General features: G+C 40.9%; 1 protein-coding gene across 1 annotated transcript; it reads right to left on the reverse strand.

Moving 5' to 3' along the window:
• Window positions 1-2,939: 2,939 nt before the first annotated feature.
• LOC149242505 (uncharacterized) lies at window positions 2,940-8,158 on the reverse strand. The gene is made up of 3 exons (XM_089370860.1): window positions 7,267-8,158; window positions 5,240-6,657; window positions 2,940-4,643 (listed from the first exon to the last, which is right to left on the reverse strand). The coding sequence occupies exons 1-3, from the start codon at window positions 8,156-8,158 to the stop codon at window positions 2,940-2,942; spliced, it is 4,014 nt and encodes a 1,337-aa protein (XP_089226986.1).
• Window positions 8,159-18,106: the final 9,948 nt, after the last annotated feature.

The raw sequence follows: 18,106 nt of genomic DNA on the forward strand, positions 1-18,106 counted from the left end.
AAAGATAGTGTGATTAGCTCTCAATAGTGTCTTTGAGGATTGGCAGGTATTTGTCCAAAGTATATTGGGCGGAGACACACTATTGGGATGGGACAAAATGTGGGTGGATTTACAATAGGAGGAGTTGAGACAATCTCTGTTAAAGAGCTCCATCAGTGACAACAGTAGTAGCAGACAAAAGATGGTGAAGGAGGAGGAGAATGTGGCCCTCGCATCTAAGGGTCCCAATCAAGGGAAAGGGGAGAAAAGAAGGAAGAAGAAGGACCTGTCAAAGGTCAAGTGCTTTAGGTGTAGTGAGCTCGATCACTACAACACGCATTGTCCTCTCAGGAAGAAGGAAAAGTCAGAGAAGCAGGATCAATGGGCAATGTTAGCCAAGATAGATAGGCTTTCCTCGAAGTTGGAGGAAGACTTCGCGATGTTGGAAGCCATACCTCCAGGTGTAAGGTGGGGTGACTTGGTGTTGTAGCCCCAGAGAGCTATAAAGATTGGGCAAGGTCCTTGAGGATTCCACCTCATGGATCATTACCTTGCTACGGGGACCCACAATATTCATTAGCAAGATGAATCAGTGGAAATTGATGCAGTCAATACCAAAGTGACAGTTGCATAATAGTATCAGTTAGAGACCGAGGATCACAGTGCAGTGTTGACAGTAGAGCATGTGGCTTAGTGTTGAGTTGGCATCAATGCAGATTCTTCAACGACAATGAAAATTCCAGTAGTAGTCAAAGACTCAAGAGGTAGATGCATCATATTAAACACAATTGACTCAGTATTTAGGATGCTTCTCAGTTGCAGTGGTAGCATTTGTAGCAACAACATAGGTGAGGGTGTTGCAGTGTAGACACAGAGTTGGTAGCAATATGGAAATGTCAGCAGCACATATGCAACATCAGATTTGTGCAGTGGTTGGTGGGAAGAAGTAGTCAGACATAAGCAACGTGACAGGAAGTGATACAAAGATAGGGTGTTGTGGCAAGATGTGCAAAATTAGAGAGAACACAGTCCTCGCTAAGAGGGAGTTTTTGTAGCATTGGATGTGTTCTAGCCACAAAACTTGGTGGAGAGCATAGAATACATGAGACCTCCAAAACCCAAAAATAATTTATGGAAATTCCACCTAGAAGTGTCTCAATTATATTATTAGCTGGCTATTAAATATTTCCTAAGTCTAAACTTAGTGAATATGGTTAATTAATAAGCATTAATTGAGATAAGCTGAGAATAGTCTAGAAACTCACTCGGATCGATCTAGAGATGATCCTAGCCATTTACTAAGTTTTAGTCTTGGTCATTGGTGTTCCAATAGTGGATTATAAGAGGATATCGATGTGGTGATGGAGAATACACCAGAGTCACTTGGAGAATTCGATTTTCTAGAGTAGCAGCAGTTAGTTGCCGAAGAGTTTGAGCTTTATTGAGGCAACAAAGATAGTGAGGGGCAGGGACAATTATATGGAGGAATTTATCTAGATTCAGAGAGGCAACATCAAGGGGGCCGATTTATTCCTAGTGAGGTAGCACAGAGGAATGCATAGTTGCTTCATAAAGGCAGTTCGATTTAACTGAGGAAAAATTCATTCTCAATTCCAAAGGCCGGGAAAGTCTTCTAGAGAGCCGAAGAGATGATTTCCTTAGAAGAGATAGGAAAAAAAACTTCATCATAGGCATATTCGAGCCACACGTGTGGGAGACATCACAAAGGCAGTGCAGAAGGGCTCACACTAGGGTTTGGACGACCAATTTTCTGAAGGGAAGTTGTGTCAAAATTGCCTGTGGAGGAAGGGTAATTATTTTCAATAATTTTGCCAAGATTTTCTTACTGTGGATTTCCAGTTTCAGGCATCTAGATTATTATCAGATTTTCACTACTGCATAATAATAAAAACCTTCATTGTTGCACCGATTTTTCCAAGTTAGGTTTTTCCGGGGAAATTTGTCCAAAAATAATGGTCTCATTTTTATTGTGTGTGTGCTAGTATTTTCTTAGATTCCAATGCTATTATTTCTACAATATTTTATTTGTTAAGGTTGCAGTGTGAATTATTTGATATTTGGGATATCAGATAAATGTTTAAAATAATTAGCAATTAGAAAAATAAATTCTAGTTGTTGCAATAGGATTCTAGTTTTGGAATTTTCACATTGCTCCCATTCCCTAAACCCATTGAAAAGTCATTATCACTAAGAATCACAAGGGTACGATTCAATATCTTTTTTCCCGTAGAAAAAGTCGCAATTTCTATTAATCTAAGAAATTACATTTTGTAGATGCTATGCATATGCATACCGAGGCTGTTTGCCTCTCGGTGAAAACCAAAATAGACTTGTCATTGTTCCAAGCCACTAGAAAAACCAGATATTCTAGGTTGTATTCTCTCCTCTCATCAAACTGTTGTCCACGCAGGGAGTTTGGAGAGGTATAAGATCAAAAAAAGATAAACAACATATAGTTTTCATTGTTCAAACATCATTGTGCAGTTGTAGCTTGCTGCCCAAAATTTTACAAAAAATAATAATAGTTTTGTTTTTATCACCATAGTCCATAACAGTCTTTTAACTAGAAAGTAGTAAAAGCATATAAACAAATTAACAGTAAGAGTATGCATATTGGGACCCCTTTCAAATGTGAGCATCCCTTTGTGCCTGTTCAACAAAGGGTCTATGATAGTGCTGAAAGTAGGTACCATCCCGATCTTCTTGTATTAACCAGGTCTCTTCTTGCCTCTGCGCTGCTTGTTTGGATAGGTAGTCCGCCCGAGTGTTGCGCTCCCTGTATATATGTCGACAGTCAAAATTTTCAAAAGCATCTGTTAGTCTGAGTGCCTCATCCAGGATGTGTCTCAAAGAGAAAGCAGTGCAATTTGATTTTCTTGTTAGCCAATTGCAAACAATCATGGAGTCACCAAACAGTTGTAATTTTGTGCATCCTTTCTCTAGTGCAAAGGATATGAGAAATTTTGCAGTGGAGAGTTCCGCATAATTGTTTGTGCCTCTTCCCAGTGGAATTTGTAGCGAGAAAGAGTGGTTCTCATGCAAGAAAAGAAAGCCTCCCCTCCACAGCCATCCTCTTGGGCTGAGCCATCAAAATATGCCCAGGGGAAAGATTTATCAATGTGTTCAGGGGTGATGGATCGAGGGACGGCCGGAGGAGGATCATCAGGAATGAGAGCGAGGTCTGCTAATATGTGGGCAATGGTGATCGGCCAGTGAGGGATTTTTTGGTCGAAAATTGCTCTATTTCTTGTGATCCAGATTGACCAACACATGAGGAGAGGTATTTTCCTGTCTTTTCCTGAGTGCTGTACCTGCCAGTTATCCCAAGCCTCAGCGATAGTCTGGCCTTGCCACAGGTGAAGGGAGGGGGAACGAGAAGAGAGGAGTGACCATAATTCCAGAATCACCGGACATGTGAGAAATAAGTGTTCCGTATCTTCCTCGTTGCTTCTGTAAAGATGGCACCAGAAGGGGCCATAGAAGGACCTTTTGATCAGATTTGCCCCAGTAGGAATCTTGTTGGAGAGAATAGCCCACATGAGTATCCGAGTTCTGGGGGCGGCTTTTAGATGCCAGATTGATTTCCACCATGGCTGTGAGATGTCTGGCTGGTGGTGTTGCATAAGCTGCAAATAACCTTCTTTTGGGGAGTATGCTCCTGATTTTGCATGGGCCCAGACAATTTCATCTTCTCCCTCCGATATTCTGATGTGAGCTTGTGAGAGAGCCTCAGTGTAAGAATTCCATTCTTGTCTCCATTGATCCGGAATGTGGAGATCACGGGAAGACCTCCAAGCTTGATGGAGGAAACCAGAATTTCCATGGTCAGCAATGTGGGCAATGTGCGTGACTCCTTGATCCCTTAGATGTGTTAGAAGCCGCTCTGATAGTCTTTGCATGTTTCCGCAGCCAATCCAGGGGTCGACACCAATGCGAACAGAATTTCCTTGCTTAATTCTCCAGGTCAGGCCCTCCCTGATTAGAGGAAGAGAGTTAAGGACTGCTTTCCATATGATGGAATGATTACCACTTCCCCTATGATCCCTGCGGATCCAGCTGAAGACACTTTCAGGTGCAATATATTTTTCCAAGACAACTTTCTGCCAGAGGCTATTAGACGTGAGGAGTTGCCATCCCATTTTTGCAGCGAGAGCATTTGCAAAAAAATCTAATCTCTTAATTCCCCATCCTCCCCATTTTTTTGGTTTAGCTATGGAGTCCCATTTTACCCAAGCAAAGAGATTTCCTTGATTTGATCCCTTCCATAAGAATCTGCAGCAGATTTTTTGAAGCCTAGATAGTATCCCCCTTGGTATCCACGCCAAGGACATCCAGTACACCGGCGTTGCTTCCAGCACAACTTTAATAAGAATGAGTCTGCCTGCCCTAGTAAGGTATCTGTTATACCAGACATTGATTCTTTTCTCCACCTTAGAGATTAACCAAATCCAATCTGCTATTCTGTAACCTCCATGTTTGATCCGGAATCCCAGGTATTTTAGCCCTTCCTCCATGGGGTGAATTTGGAAAGGAAAGCGATTCCTGGTATAGATGACTTCTTGTGGAGAACAACTGATCGCTGAAAGGGTAGATTTTTGAACATTTATTACCATCCCTGTAGCTTTCTGAAAGAGATCGAAAACCTGATGTAATTCCGATGAATCAACCATACCTCCATTTAAGAAAATTAGTACATCATCCACAAACAGGAGATGTGTGAGGAAACAGTTGTCTGTGATTTTGATTCCTTTTATACGACCTCTTCTGTGTTCTGCTGCAATCAATCTACTTAGACCTTCCATGATGAGTAAAAAAAGTAGGGGAGATAGGGGGCAGCCTTGTCTGAGCCCTCTTTCAGCAGTGAAAAAAGGGGTGGGGGAACCATTAAGGAGGACACTGAAAGATACATCAGAGATGCAGCACATGATTCTTTTGATGAATAGGTAGAATAACCCAGATGAGGGAGGAGCATTCTGATGTAAAGAAGATTTACCCTATCAAAGGCTTTTGAGAGGTCCACCTTGAGGATCATACCCTTTAGGTTTTTGCTCTTCATGGAGTGGAGGAGTTCTTGTGCAGTGCCAATAGCTTCATGGATCTGGCGCTTGTGGAGAAAAGCAAATTGTTCAGAGGATATGTTGGCCGAAAGGATGGGTTTAAGCCTGTTCGCTAGAATTTTGGCCAGGATCTTATAGAGGCAATTACAGAGCGAGATAGGCCTGAAGTCATTAAAAGATACTGGCTTATCCGATTTTGGGATGAGTGCAATGAAAGTGGCTTTGATGCTAGAGGGGATAGATCCATTGTGGCAGCAGTGGTTAATGGCTTTGAGAATGTCATTTCCAATAAGCTCAAAAAAGGCTGAGAAGAATTCAATAGTCCAGCCATCGGGACCCGGGCTTTTGTCCTTTTGGAAGCCTTTGATAGTGGCTTCCAGTTCCTCCAAAGAGATATCTTTAGTCAGCTCCTCCGCCTCATCCTCATCCACAAATCTTGGGAAAAGTTCTGCAACCCTCATTATTTCTAAGAGATTTGCTTGACCTGGAGCTTTGTATATATTCTTAAAATGTGAGGATGCAAGATATGCAAGTTCCCCTTGACTGCTGACCTGATGTCCTTGTTCATCTTTCAGTTCCCAAATTGTGTTGATCGCCTTTCGCCCATTTGCAAAACGGTGGAAAAATTTTGAATTTTCATCCCCCTCTTTGAGCCATATGGCTCTGCTCCTAAGTCTCCAAGAGTCCTCCCTATCTCTGAGTATATGAGTTCTCCTTTTGATTAGGTCTTCAAACAAAGTTTTCTGTTCAGGATATATATAGGTTCCATCTGAATTTTCTTCAAGGGCCTCAATTGCTTGTTCCGCCTGGGAGAGAATCTGATCATCCTGTTTCCTCTTTGTTTTCGCCCATTCTCTAGATTTTCCTTTGATTTCTGTGAGGTTTCTAACCAAGCCATTGGCTGGGTCCATATTCTCAGAGATTGGGTGAGCATTCCAGTAATCCGTTATCAACTTTAAGTATGATGGATCCCGGAGCCAATTTGCATTGAATTTATATGGGGCATTTTGAGCTCGTTGTCTTACTTCTATTTCCAGAAAAATGGGCCTATGGTCCGAGATCCCTCCACTTCCCACCCATTGACGAGCTCGAGGGAATAGGGAGCAGAGACCTTCTTTCATGATAAAATGATCCAGCCTTCTCGCTAGGCTTTGATCCCCTGATCTATTGTTCTTCCAAGTGAATTGGAGCTTAGCTGAAGGGAGATCAATCCAATGGTGATCTTCAAGTAGCTGCCCAAAGTAATCAGAGAGGGGATCAATTTGAGCTAGATGTCCCCAGGATTCGGAGAACCCTATAGAGAAATTTAAATCTCCACCCAGAATGATGTTCTCCGCTTGAAGGATTGGGGATCCAAGGAGCTTATGCCAGAAAAGCTCTCTGTTTACACAGGGGCCATAGACATTTAATACTATGAGATTTTCCTCCAAGTCTCTCGAGTATATCTCTGCCCCCAGAAAACCCCCTCCACCCCAGATGTTTTTTAGCATAAGAGATTTGTTCTTGAAGCCTATAGCTATGCCTCCTGATCGGCCTGAGACATCAATGGCCGAGAAAGTCCACCCAGGCAGCCATGAACCCAGAATGGAGGATGCCGAGTCTGCTTTGCATAAAGTTTCTTGTAAGAAGATAATGTCCACAGGGTTTGAGAGTAAGAGTCGCTTCAGGGCCATTTTTTTGTCCGGGCTGGCCAACCCTCTGCAGTTGAAGGACAAAATAATCATGGAGGGGGATGGGGGAGGGTATCTTGCGCTCTAAGGGCCCTGGGAAGAGTTTTTTGTTTGCCAAGGAGTATGTCTTCCTCCGTTTGTTTCTGAGCAATCGATTTTGAGGAGGGTCGACCGCGCCCCTGCTTAGGCGAAAAGAGTTGGGGATCCACCGGCATCCCAACGGAGTCCGAGATTTTCAGTTTTGTGGACGATCGGGTAGGATATCTCGGAGACGAGTTAACAGAGGGGGACGGCGAGGGAAAGGAAGGGAGGGGGAAAGAGGGGGAGGAGGATAAAGAAGGATGGCCTGTATGTCCGGGAATGGGGCAGGTAACATACAGTGAGCCGACAGGGAGGAGGGATGAACAGGGTACCTTTACCAGGTCCTGTGCCGACGGGGATGAGGGGGGAGGGAGCCTGATGGGGGGGGGGGATGCCAGCCGAAGATAAACTCAATGATGCAAAATGAGAAATAGAGGCAGACGAAAAAGTGGACATACCCGAGGAGAAGACCGCTCCCTTTGCTGCCTTTGAACGCGTCAGCGGAGGGGATGGAGGCCTGGGCGCTTTAGATGTCTGCTTCCTGCGGCGAGGAGCTTGGGGCGCTTCCACCGTATCCGAGTTGATGATGTTATCCGCTCTTGGAGCCACAGCAACCGGAGGATCTGGCATCCCCTCAGAGGAGGGTAGCTCCTGGCCTGGAGCAGTCTGCTGAGACTTCTGAAGGAGGGGGCAGTCCCTGAATAGGTGTCCCACCTGGTGGCACCTTCTGCATCTGTAGGGTATACCTTCATAGTCCAACTTCTGCTTCCTAGAAGTGGCTTTCCATTGAATAGTGATATGTTCAGGCACGCCCCCCCTGGTATCCATGTGAACAAGTATCCTTGCGAATGCCAAAGAGCCTGATGCAATATAGGACTTATCTGTTTCCATGAAGGTGCCAAGGGCATTCCCGATTCTTTTGAAAATATCTTCCGACCAGTACTGCGGAGGTAAGCCCGGGAGCCGAACCCAAACTGGTCCAATGCCTAAAAGCTCCGTCTCCGGGTCGAAAAGGGGCGTCCACCGTTTGAGGAGGACCGGGGCTTTTTCAAAATGCCAGAACGAGGAAAGAACCCAGCTCGTGTGGTCCGCTCTTGCAAATCGGAGTGCAAACCATCCTCGCACAAAAGTCTGGACCGATGGCATCTCCGCTAGATATGGTCCCCAAATCTCGGTCGCCCACTGTTTTAATTTTGCAGCCGATGCATGTCTGCCTCTAATCCGACCCACCAGGACGCAGTCCGCTAGATCCATGACGTCGCCCCACTGAATATCTTCTTCCAGCCGAAGGAAAACGTCCTCCGCAGTAGATTTGAAACAACGCTGCTTCTTGGTAGGGCGGGAGGACATACGGCCCGGATTTGCAGTGTCCTGGGAACCCACGGGGGGAGGGAAGGAGGGAGGGGGAGGGGGGATGGTCCCAAGAGAGGGGAAGGCTTCAGGGAGGGGAGGGACCGCGTGGTAACTACCAGAGGGGGCAGAGGGACCCGAGGGAGGGTTTGAGATAGAGATGGGAGGGTTTGCTGACGAGAGGGAGGGGAGCTCCAGAGAGGTAATCGGGGGAGGGGTTGGGAGGGTATGACCGGCGCTTGTGGGGAAGCACTAACCGGGGAAGATTGTAGACAATCCGCCAGAAACCCTAGTGAAGCAGGAGAGGGGACCGCAAAAGAGTTCCAGGAGGAGGGTTCGCCAGGGTAAAGGGAGGTGGGGAGTGAAGGGTCGATGGTGGGCGACAGATGCTCCAAACTAGCAGATAAGTGCTCACTGTGTAAACCCCCTGAAGAGGCAAACGTGGAGTGCCAGATGGAGCTTTCCGCCAGCGGGGACTCCGAATAATCAACTTCCTCCGAATCCATGGTGACAGCTGCAGTTCCTTCCTCGGAAAACAGGTAACCGCTTGAGAGGGACAGCCTCGAAACCAGGTAACCGCAGGACGTCGGCATCGACAGCGGAGTAACCGTTTGGGATGATGCTGTTGGAGGTCTAGCTGCAGGTCATGTTCTTCAGCATCTGTGAAAGCAACGCCTTCGAGCTGTCGGCAGGCGGAGCGGGGACTTCGAACCAAGACAAGGAGCGCAGTAAACCCTGGGGGGAGTAAAAAAAACCGAGGTGAAATGAGCGTGAACGCTGAGTGCAGCGGGGTAAAAAAGAAAAGTGTGAGTCACGGGGCGCGGGGGACCCGAGAGCAGACGCGCGAGCCAATAGCGAGAAAGGTGGAGGTACAGGGGTACAGGTGGGGGTTTACAGGGCCGTGGACTGGCCTGCAAACCCCATCAGAAGGGTTCATGGCCATTCATGCAGAGTAAACCCTAGTCGCCATCGCTCCATGTAATTTTCTCTAATCCAAATCCCAATGTTATTCACCAGCTTATCCCAGGTACGATTCAATATCATTCCAAAGGACCCCCAAATTTTAGTAAGCCTTCTCCTTCTCGATATGTTTGTCTTAGCAAAATATCTAAAAAGAGGAAAATCAAAGTCATAGAATATCAATATTGGTTTTCCTTAAATTGATAATTACTTGTGAAGTTTTACGTTTTCTTATTAATTAGTTTTAGTTCTCTTTTATCAAGAAATTACCAAAAACGTAAAGATAAGAAACAAGAGTAACCAAATGTACACTCCACGCTAGAGAAAAACCCCTCCAACAGGGGAAAACACTCAAGAACTTCTTATTATTAACTTAAAAGGAGACTTCCAAGACAAAATGACCAAGTCAAGCCTTCTAGCTACAAGTCAACACTTCTTCAAGGGTCCTTCAAAATCATAAATGCTAGCTCCTTTCATTGTAATTTTCTGACCTCACTACAACTCTTAACTTTTTGGACCTCACTGCAATTCTGAAATTATGAGATCTTGCAATCTTACTATAACCTCAAACCACTATGCATCCTATGATATCCAGACCTATGAATTTCCTGCAATTTTTGGGTGTCTCTAAACTTATTACAACTTCGAGTGTCTTTGAACTGCCTGCAACTTTTCTAAAAGACAGACTTAGCAAACTTACTCTTTAGATTTGGTTGGAAGCAAACTTTTATGTTATTTGGTCTTATATATTGTTCTATTCTCTGTCTATTTGTTATATTCTTTTTCGAGCTATAGATATGTGTACAAGATAATGTGAGTATCTCTCTCTCTCTACACACACACACACACACACACACACACACACACTTTCCTTTCCAAGAGTCAAATAGGCTAGTTATGAGGCTGGCCTGAACATGATCTAGGTCGACGTGTAGATTGACTTATAATACTATTTACGATGATTTTAAGAGCTTCCATTGCACAGCTTGAACTATAATATCTAAAGGTTGACTTGTAGCTAGAGGCTTAAATGAATTATTTTAGAAAATATTACATGACACATTACCCAAGCGGGTCTTACAAATGATATTGACTTATTCATGATAAATCCTATAGGAATGCAATGGATGCCTTGACCTTTTTAACCAATGAACCAAGCATGAGACACATGATTCAATAATATATATATATATATATATATATATATATATATATATATATATATATTGTATAAGAATTACATCATGACATCATAATATTTTTTTATTTTTATTTTTTTGTATAAGAATTACATCATGACATGAGATAAAATAACAATTATGAAGGCTGGAACTAGATACATTTCCCAACTCTCCCTCTTCATTAGGGAGGTATTCATAATTTTCCAACCGGTAGTAGGACAATACCCCATTTGAAAAGTTCTTATAAGAAGAGATCTAGATTGATAAGCATCACTCATCATAGCCAACATTATCACATTACCCAAGCCCTTGACAAGTACACTCTATCTCTCACAAGATCATAGCACAATGTTGGGAGTCATTCCATAGGACAACAAACTTCCTCATCATGGTACATAATCCACCTAGGATACCGAGAGTAATCCTACCACTAAACCATTCTTATCCAATTCCATGTGACTTAGGATCTTCATCCTAATCCATCACATTACATGACTCTAAGAATGTTTGTCTAAGATGCTTATCCAATCCAACATTCTCCTTATCCATGTCCATGTACTTGACTTAGGAAAACAATCCTAATCCATCGTATTACCTAACAACATGAGAACCAAACAAGTAATCATTCTCCCTATCCATGATGCACACACTAGAATTACAGTTGTTAGTCCTAGTCTAGTACATGAAACAGGGAGAACTAGTGTCCAAACATACTTCCTCTTAAACCTAGAGGAGATTCTCGACATTAGAGTAGCAAGTATTCTTTCTATCTTTCATACCATATATAATTTCTTTATAGTTTGCATGGCTCCTTCTTTCCTTTGCATTTCACTCTATAGAGCTTGCTTATTTCCATGGATCATAGAGCCATCTTCTCATGAAAGTTTCAGGTCATCTATCTTGCACATCACTTTCATCTTGATTTTATCAATGAAGGTTTTCTATTGGACCTTCCCAAACTTCAAGTTTACCATAACTTCCTCACAAAAGTGATCTTTCTTCTAGGACTTCAAGTTATATTCTTACACTACTACCTTCCAATCCAAGATGAGCACATCTTGATCTTCATGATGTTAGTTACCAGATATTGAAATTTTCCTCAACATCCACACAATTGAACTTGCCTCAAATATAATCATGTATACTTGCAACATCTTTCCAGGTAGAAAAGGCATGTTAACAAGATAACCAATAATAGACATTAACATCAAACTTACCTCACCATGACAGTCTTCTTTAACAAAGCATCAAAATCCTCATGGTTCATATCCATATGAGTCTACCTTTATCATAGTGCCCAAGGATCCAACTTGATTACCAATTAAACATTCCCTCCATTCATATGCTCTCTGTGGCATAAGAGCAACATATATTTCTCATTTTTCTTCCTTCATTATGTACCTTAAACATTCACTGATAACTACAACCAAGAAAAATATACAAGATAATAACATGATTATGGTTTTGAGAATCTAGGAATTCCATGGAATTTTAGAGAGGGAGAACTCCTAGGGTTTTCAGATCCAAAGCCTAAGTCTCTTGATAAAACATCAGCTTTAGGGTTTGAACCTGAAATCCAACTCTACCCTTTCTACGAGTTTTCCATTCACCCTAGACTACCTACAAACCCTAAAAATCGAATGCTAGGGTTTCTATCAGGGAACAAAGATATTAAGGTTTATCTCTTGACCAGGGTTTCCAAATACTAACAAGGGTTTTTAAAAAATTATTCTTTCAACAAGATGACGACTACAAACTCCAGAAGTCAAGTGATCGGATTTATATCAAAATATAATTAGGGTTTTTTTATTTGACAAGGGTTTTCTACTTCAAGTATCATCTAGGGTTTTGTAATTCCTAGATTCCAAAAATGAATTCTACAAACCCTATGATCAAGGCATGCATAGCAAACCTTAACACAAACATATTTTTTATCCAACAAATGTATATACCTTATGACTAATACCTTAGTCAACCATGATTATGGAAGTCGTTGCAAAGCTTTTCGTCTGAATCCAAGTTAGTGTTACTTCCATGATTCTTCAAAGCCAAATCAAGGTGCTCTACTTCTTCCTCTTTTTGCTAGTTCTGATGAGAGATAGAGAAAAAAAAATTATGCATGTCATCATGCAAGACCATTTTCTAAATGTTTATGTATGAAGCACTAGCCATCATTCTTAATAGAAGAGGTCCTTGACATCTTCCTTCTGCTTCTTTGAGGGTTCTCCAACTTCAGTTGTTAAATCTTCAAACATTTCCTTCGTTTTGTTGTTCTTTGGGTTCTTAGGACAATCTGATTTATAATGTCCATATTCATGACAACCAAAGCACTGGATTTTGGACAAGTCTCTATTTTGTTCCTCTTTTTCTTAACAAAATTATTCCTTGACTTCATTGAATAGGCTTGAGAAGTTTCATTGTCAGGATGAGCATTACTTCTAGCTTTTATTTTGGGTTCTTCTATTGAGCATTGAGACCATAGTTCTTGAAATGATGGAGGATTTTTCCTTGCACATAGGTAAATAATTTATTGCTATTGTGATTAATTATGAATTAGATCTTTTCTCACAAGTTTCAAGGAGTTCTGTGATTTTTTATAACTTCATGAAAAAGGAATCTATAGTGTCTTCATCTTTCATTTTTTATTGATATAGTTGATTACTTGTTTGTGTTGACAAAGAATAATTTCACCAAGGTATCATAGACTTGTTTGGATGTAGATAGTTTTGATACAAAAGGAATGAGAGGGCCTTTGATAGATTCAAATATAATTCTTGGAGCTTTGACATCCCCTTTTTCACATTTTTCAAATTCTTCTTCATCCTCTAAATCTGGAACATGGACCTTTTCAAGAACGTACTTCATGACATCATTATCTCTAAGGGATAAGTCAATTCTCTTTTTCCATGCCTTGTAGTTGGATTCTCCTTGTAACTTATTAATCTCCTTACACGAATATGTCATTGGATTAGGCATAGAGCCTTGGAGGTGCACTACTTATTAAGAGGTGCCTTCAAGTAAGTTTTCAAAAGGGACTGCTACACTGATGATATTATTTTTGCCCTCTAGATGAGGTGTCTCTCCTTTACGTTAGCTCTGATACCATGTTGGAAAATCAAAGTGATAGGAGATATATATATTTTTTTCCTTAACTTGATAATTACTTGTGAAGTTTGATGTTTTTTTATTAATTAGTTTTAATGCTCTTTCATCAAGAAACTACCAAAAATGCAAATATAAGAGACAAGAGAGACCAAATGTAGGCAGGGAAAAACCCCACCAATTTGGGAAAACCCTCAAGAAATTCTTCTTATCAACTTCAAAGGAGACTTCCAAGACCAAATGACCAAGTCAAGCCTTCTAGCTACAAATCAACACTTCTTCTAGAGTCCTTCCAAATCAGAAATTACACCTCCTTCCACTGTAATTTTCATACCTCGCTACAATTATGAACTTGTCGGACCTCATTGAAAATTTTCACTTCTCGGATCCTGTAATATTACTGTAACCTTGGACCATTGTGCTTCCCATGATATTTGGACCTCTGAATTTCCTGCAATTTTTGGGTATCTTTGAACTGCCTGCAACTTCAGGTGTCTTTGAACTGCCTACAACTTCACTCTGAGACAGACTTAGCAGAATTCATTTTTCGATTCATTTGGAAGAAAATATTTATGTTATTTAGTCGTATATACTATTCTATTCTCTGTCTTATTGTTATCTTCTTTTGAAAGCTACAAATATGTGTACAAGATAATGCGAGTATCCACATATATTTATGCTTTTCCAGGAGTTGAATATGTTGGTTATGAGCCTGACCTGAATAGGATCTAGGCCGACATGTAGATTGACTTATGCATTTATGATGACTTGAAGATCTTCCATAGGCCGACATGAAGTGCATCTAAAGTTTGACTTGGAGCTAGAGGCTTAAATCACTTATTTTTGACAAAATTGCATGACATAATACCCACGTGGGTCTTACAAATGATATTGACTTCCTCATGATAAATCCTATAAGCATGCAATGGATACCTTGACCTATTTAACCATTAACCCAAACACGAAACCCATGTTTCAATAATATTTTTGTTTTTCTTTATAAGAATTACATCATGACATGAGATAAAATGACAATTATGAAGACTGAAACAAGTTACATTTCCCAACACAAACAAATTGACTTGGATATGCATGATAAAGGTCTATGAGCCTAGGTATTGTTGGAGTTCTCATGAAATCCCCATTCAAGAATATGGATCATGTTCCCTAGGGTGAGCACATGTCCCCGAGTTGGAGCCAGATGTTACCCACCAAAATGCATAACCCCATAGGAGAAAAACTTTTCTTCTATATTTGACAACCAATCAGACAACCAACCATCCACCAGACCCTGAAAACCACTATTTTTCGATGATATGCCATGTTCCTCTACCATTTTCATCTTCCATATGCCTCTCACCATTTAACTTTTCCACTTGGATAATGGTGGGTTATTATTCAAAAGGTACTTTGACCTTTTTGCAATCGAGTTCTTATACTTGTTTGTTTTCGACATTTAGCATGGATAAAGGGGTGATCTGGAAGATTGATTTATCTTGGGTGTAAATTTATTCTATCACCATACTAGGGGGTTAATCTTAAGACCTACTCTAGTGGGACCTTCCTTGAGGCCTTAGGATTATAGGAGGGCACTACCTAGAAAATCTGTATTGAGAAAGTGTGTTCATTATCCCTATACCATACTTGAAACTTTCCATCACACATTACAAGCCCCATATACCACATCCATTCTTCAGGTATAACTCATCTTTGGTTCTTTGGGATTTGGCACCCTCAACTCCATATTCCTTGAGTAGAGCCAAAAACCATTGGCCTAAAGGTTGATGTAGCTAAAAGAATGAAAAATCATTTCGTGGACACAATGTCAAAATAAATAAATCAATCAATATGCAAGAGATGGTCAGGACATAAGTTAGGACATGGGAAAAATCCTAGCATGAGCTCTACCCTCCTCATTCGCTATCGCCTCATTCCTGAGCACATGATGCTCCTTTACATCAAAAGGAACCCTTGCATGTCCCAACCTTGATGGGGGGTAATAAAAATGCTACATCATAAAAAGTAAGATTCTTACCCTTGAGATATATGTGGTAATACAAAACATTATCAAGAAGATGTAAAAGCCACACAAGAAGGGTGAAAAGCATAGGCCAAGCAGGTTTAATCGTGCCTCCACAATTTTTCCCTCCTTTACATTCATACACTCAAGATGTGGACTCCACATTAGGTGGTCCCCTTCACCATGGCACTTGGCCATGAAGCCTTTCCCCCTCCATTATCACATAGTTATACTAACACTTATTGATTGAGGGGTTGACCTTGGAATTTTCACTATCCCTTGAGGGTTGGAAGCACCTAAATGGGTTGACCATTAGCCACCCCTATCAAGGTAGGGAACACATTTATGGGACTTGATCTAGTTAAATATTAGAGGGTGACCCTTGTTTGAAGTATTAATATTCTCAAACATTCATGTTTGGCTCACTTAGATGCATATATGATCTTTGTATATGATGGATGGTTGCTTTCACTTGAGTTCATGTTTTTTTTAGGTGGTCCATAGGTAACTAGGTCACTTTAGAGAGATATATGACCCCACATATGCGACATTGAGAGATTTGGGCCTCATGATGACTTGAGTAGATGTTACATGTCCCATAGCATCATCAAGACCTAGGACATTGCTCTACTTTAAGCTAGCATTGAGGATTCTTCATGATAACTCCATTGGACCTAGCAAGCCCCCAAGATGGTCTTGACACAACATGATGGGAAGGACTTGATTCATAGACCAGATGAGGATGGTTTCCTATTGAAATGCGTAGGAGGGCTTATTTCATCTGGAGAAGCCCTAACACTAGACAAAGGAGAACCTATTATGATAGTTAGAGATCCATGTAGCTAACATGATGACACTGTAGCAAAAATTAGGACCCCAAAGTAAGATTTGAGGTGGATATGAGGAACCTTCCTCAAATTTCGGACAGTACTAGCACTATGACAAATTTCCAAACCTCATCACACCTTGAAATTGCATTTGGAGCCCTAAAATGTCATGACATCAACACTTTTGGAGGTTACGACTCACACCTGTGGGAATTTATGGAATATTTTGCCATTTAGCTAATGGGTTGGCTTGTAATGCCAAGGTAATTTTATGTTAAACACTATGTAGGGGCTTCATTAGTCATAAATTTGTTGAGGTAGACCTTATATAAATAGAGGTCACCCCATTCTTATTTTCATCATCACTTGTGGATCAATTTGGCCTCTTTGAGAGATTTCGACCAAGATGAAATATACTTGATTATTGCGGAGATGTGATATTTTATGGATTATTTGCTTATGGAGACAATATCTTTCTCTCAAGGCATCATTTTCTAGCAATAAAGGATTGGTTCATGCTTATTTTTGTAAGTATTCTATGTTGTTGTGTTGAGAAATCTAGGGGCAACAAATGTAGGTGATTCTTTGCTTTTGATAACCATTTGTGGTGTATTTTTACTTCACTTAATTATATTCTTCTTTCACTTGTTTATTATTAGTAATTTTCTTCATCAAACAACTACCAAACCATAAAGAACAATAAGACAAAGGACACAAGATGTAGGTGATCAGGCAGGGCCAAAACGTCTCCAACTGAGAGGAAAACCCACAAGAATTATTCTCTTCTTATAGAACTTCAACAGACGACTTCCAATACCTATGACCCTTGACCAAGACTCTCCAAGATGAAGTCAAACCTTGCTTACAACAACTTCTATGATTTCAACTTCCAATAATTTATGTTGCCCAACAATTATTCTACAACTTCGAACAACAGATTCACGACTTTGACTTTTCACATCTTCGACCTAGATGCAACTTCATAGCTTCAATGCAGCTTCACAACTTCTACACAAATTTGATGCAGCTTCCAACTTAAATGCAACTTCGATGCAACTTCACAGCTTCTATGTTGCCTCAAAATTTCATCTTGCCCAGTAAATGCAGAAACTCTAAAACAAGAGAGAGAGAGAGAGGACCAAAACTTCAATCTTGTTCTTCTTCGTCTTTTTTCTAGCTACTTTCTTGAGGAGATTAAACTTGTTTTAGAGTGTGTCTAAATGAGGTCGAGTTCCTTCTTATTTATAGGCTTTTGAGTGGTACAAATTGCTATCTTTAGGCTAACTTGATGTTTGCACCATGATGAGGTCTTGGAGGGTCTTTTGACTCAAATAAAATTTCTTTACAATATGTAACATGCCCAAAAGGGTATTTCATACATGACAATGACTCAATTGACTTGTAGACTCAATGACAAGCCCTAGAAGCACTCAATGGGTGTTTGACCTAAAAATAAGTTTCCCTACAGCATGAAACCCATGCCTCAAGGATAACAATATTAAATCTATTTTTCTATTTTCATTAGATAAATAAAAGTCATGATTACATATGTCATTATGAAGACCAAACCTAGTTACATATTTCAACACTCTCTCTTAACTAGGGAGGTATTCATAATCCATACAAGGTGCTTGGACATTCTCAATATGAAGAATTATCATAAGAGTTGGACTGGTAACCCATCTATTTAGAATCATATCATCCAATGTTGTCACATAGCAAGGCATTGACTAATAACTCTATCTTGCCACAAGATCATAGAACAATGGTGGTGCGACCAAGGACTTATAGACACCATCATCATTGTCTCTCAAGGTACATATCCCACCTAGGTGTTCACAGAGTATATCCTTCCAGG

This window comes from Pinus tabuliformis, chromosome 8, assembly GCF_031772625.1.
Source record: "Pinus tabuliformis cultivar Carrire ecotype Pingquan chromosome 8, CPIR1, whole genome shotgun sequence".
NCBI lineage: Eukaryota > Viridiplantae > Streptophyta > Pinopsida > Pinales > Pinaceae > Pinus > Pinus tabuliformis.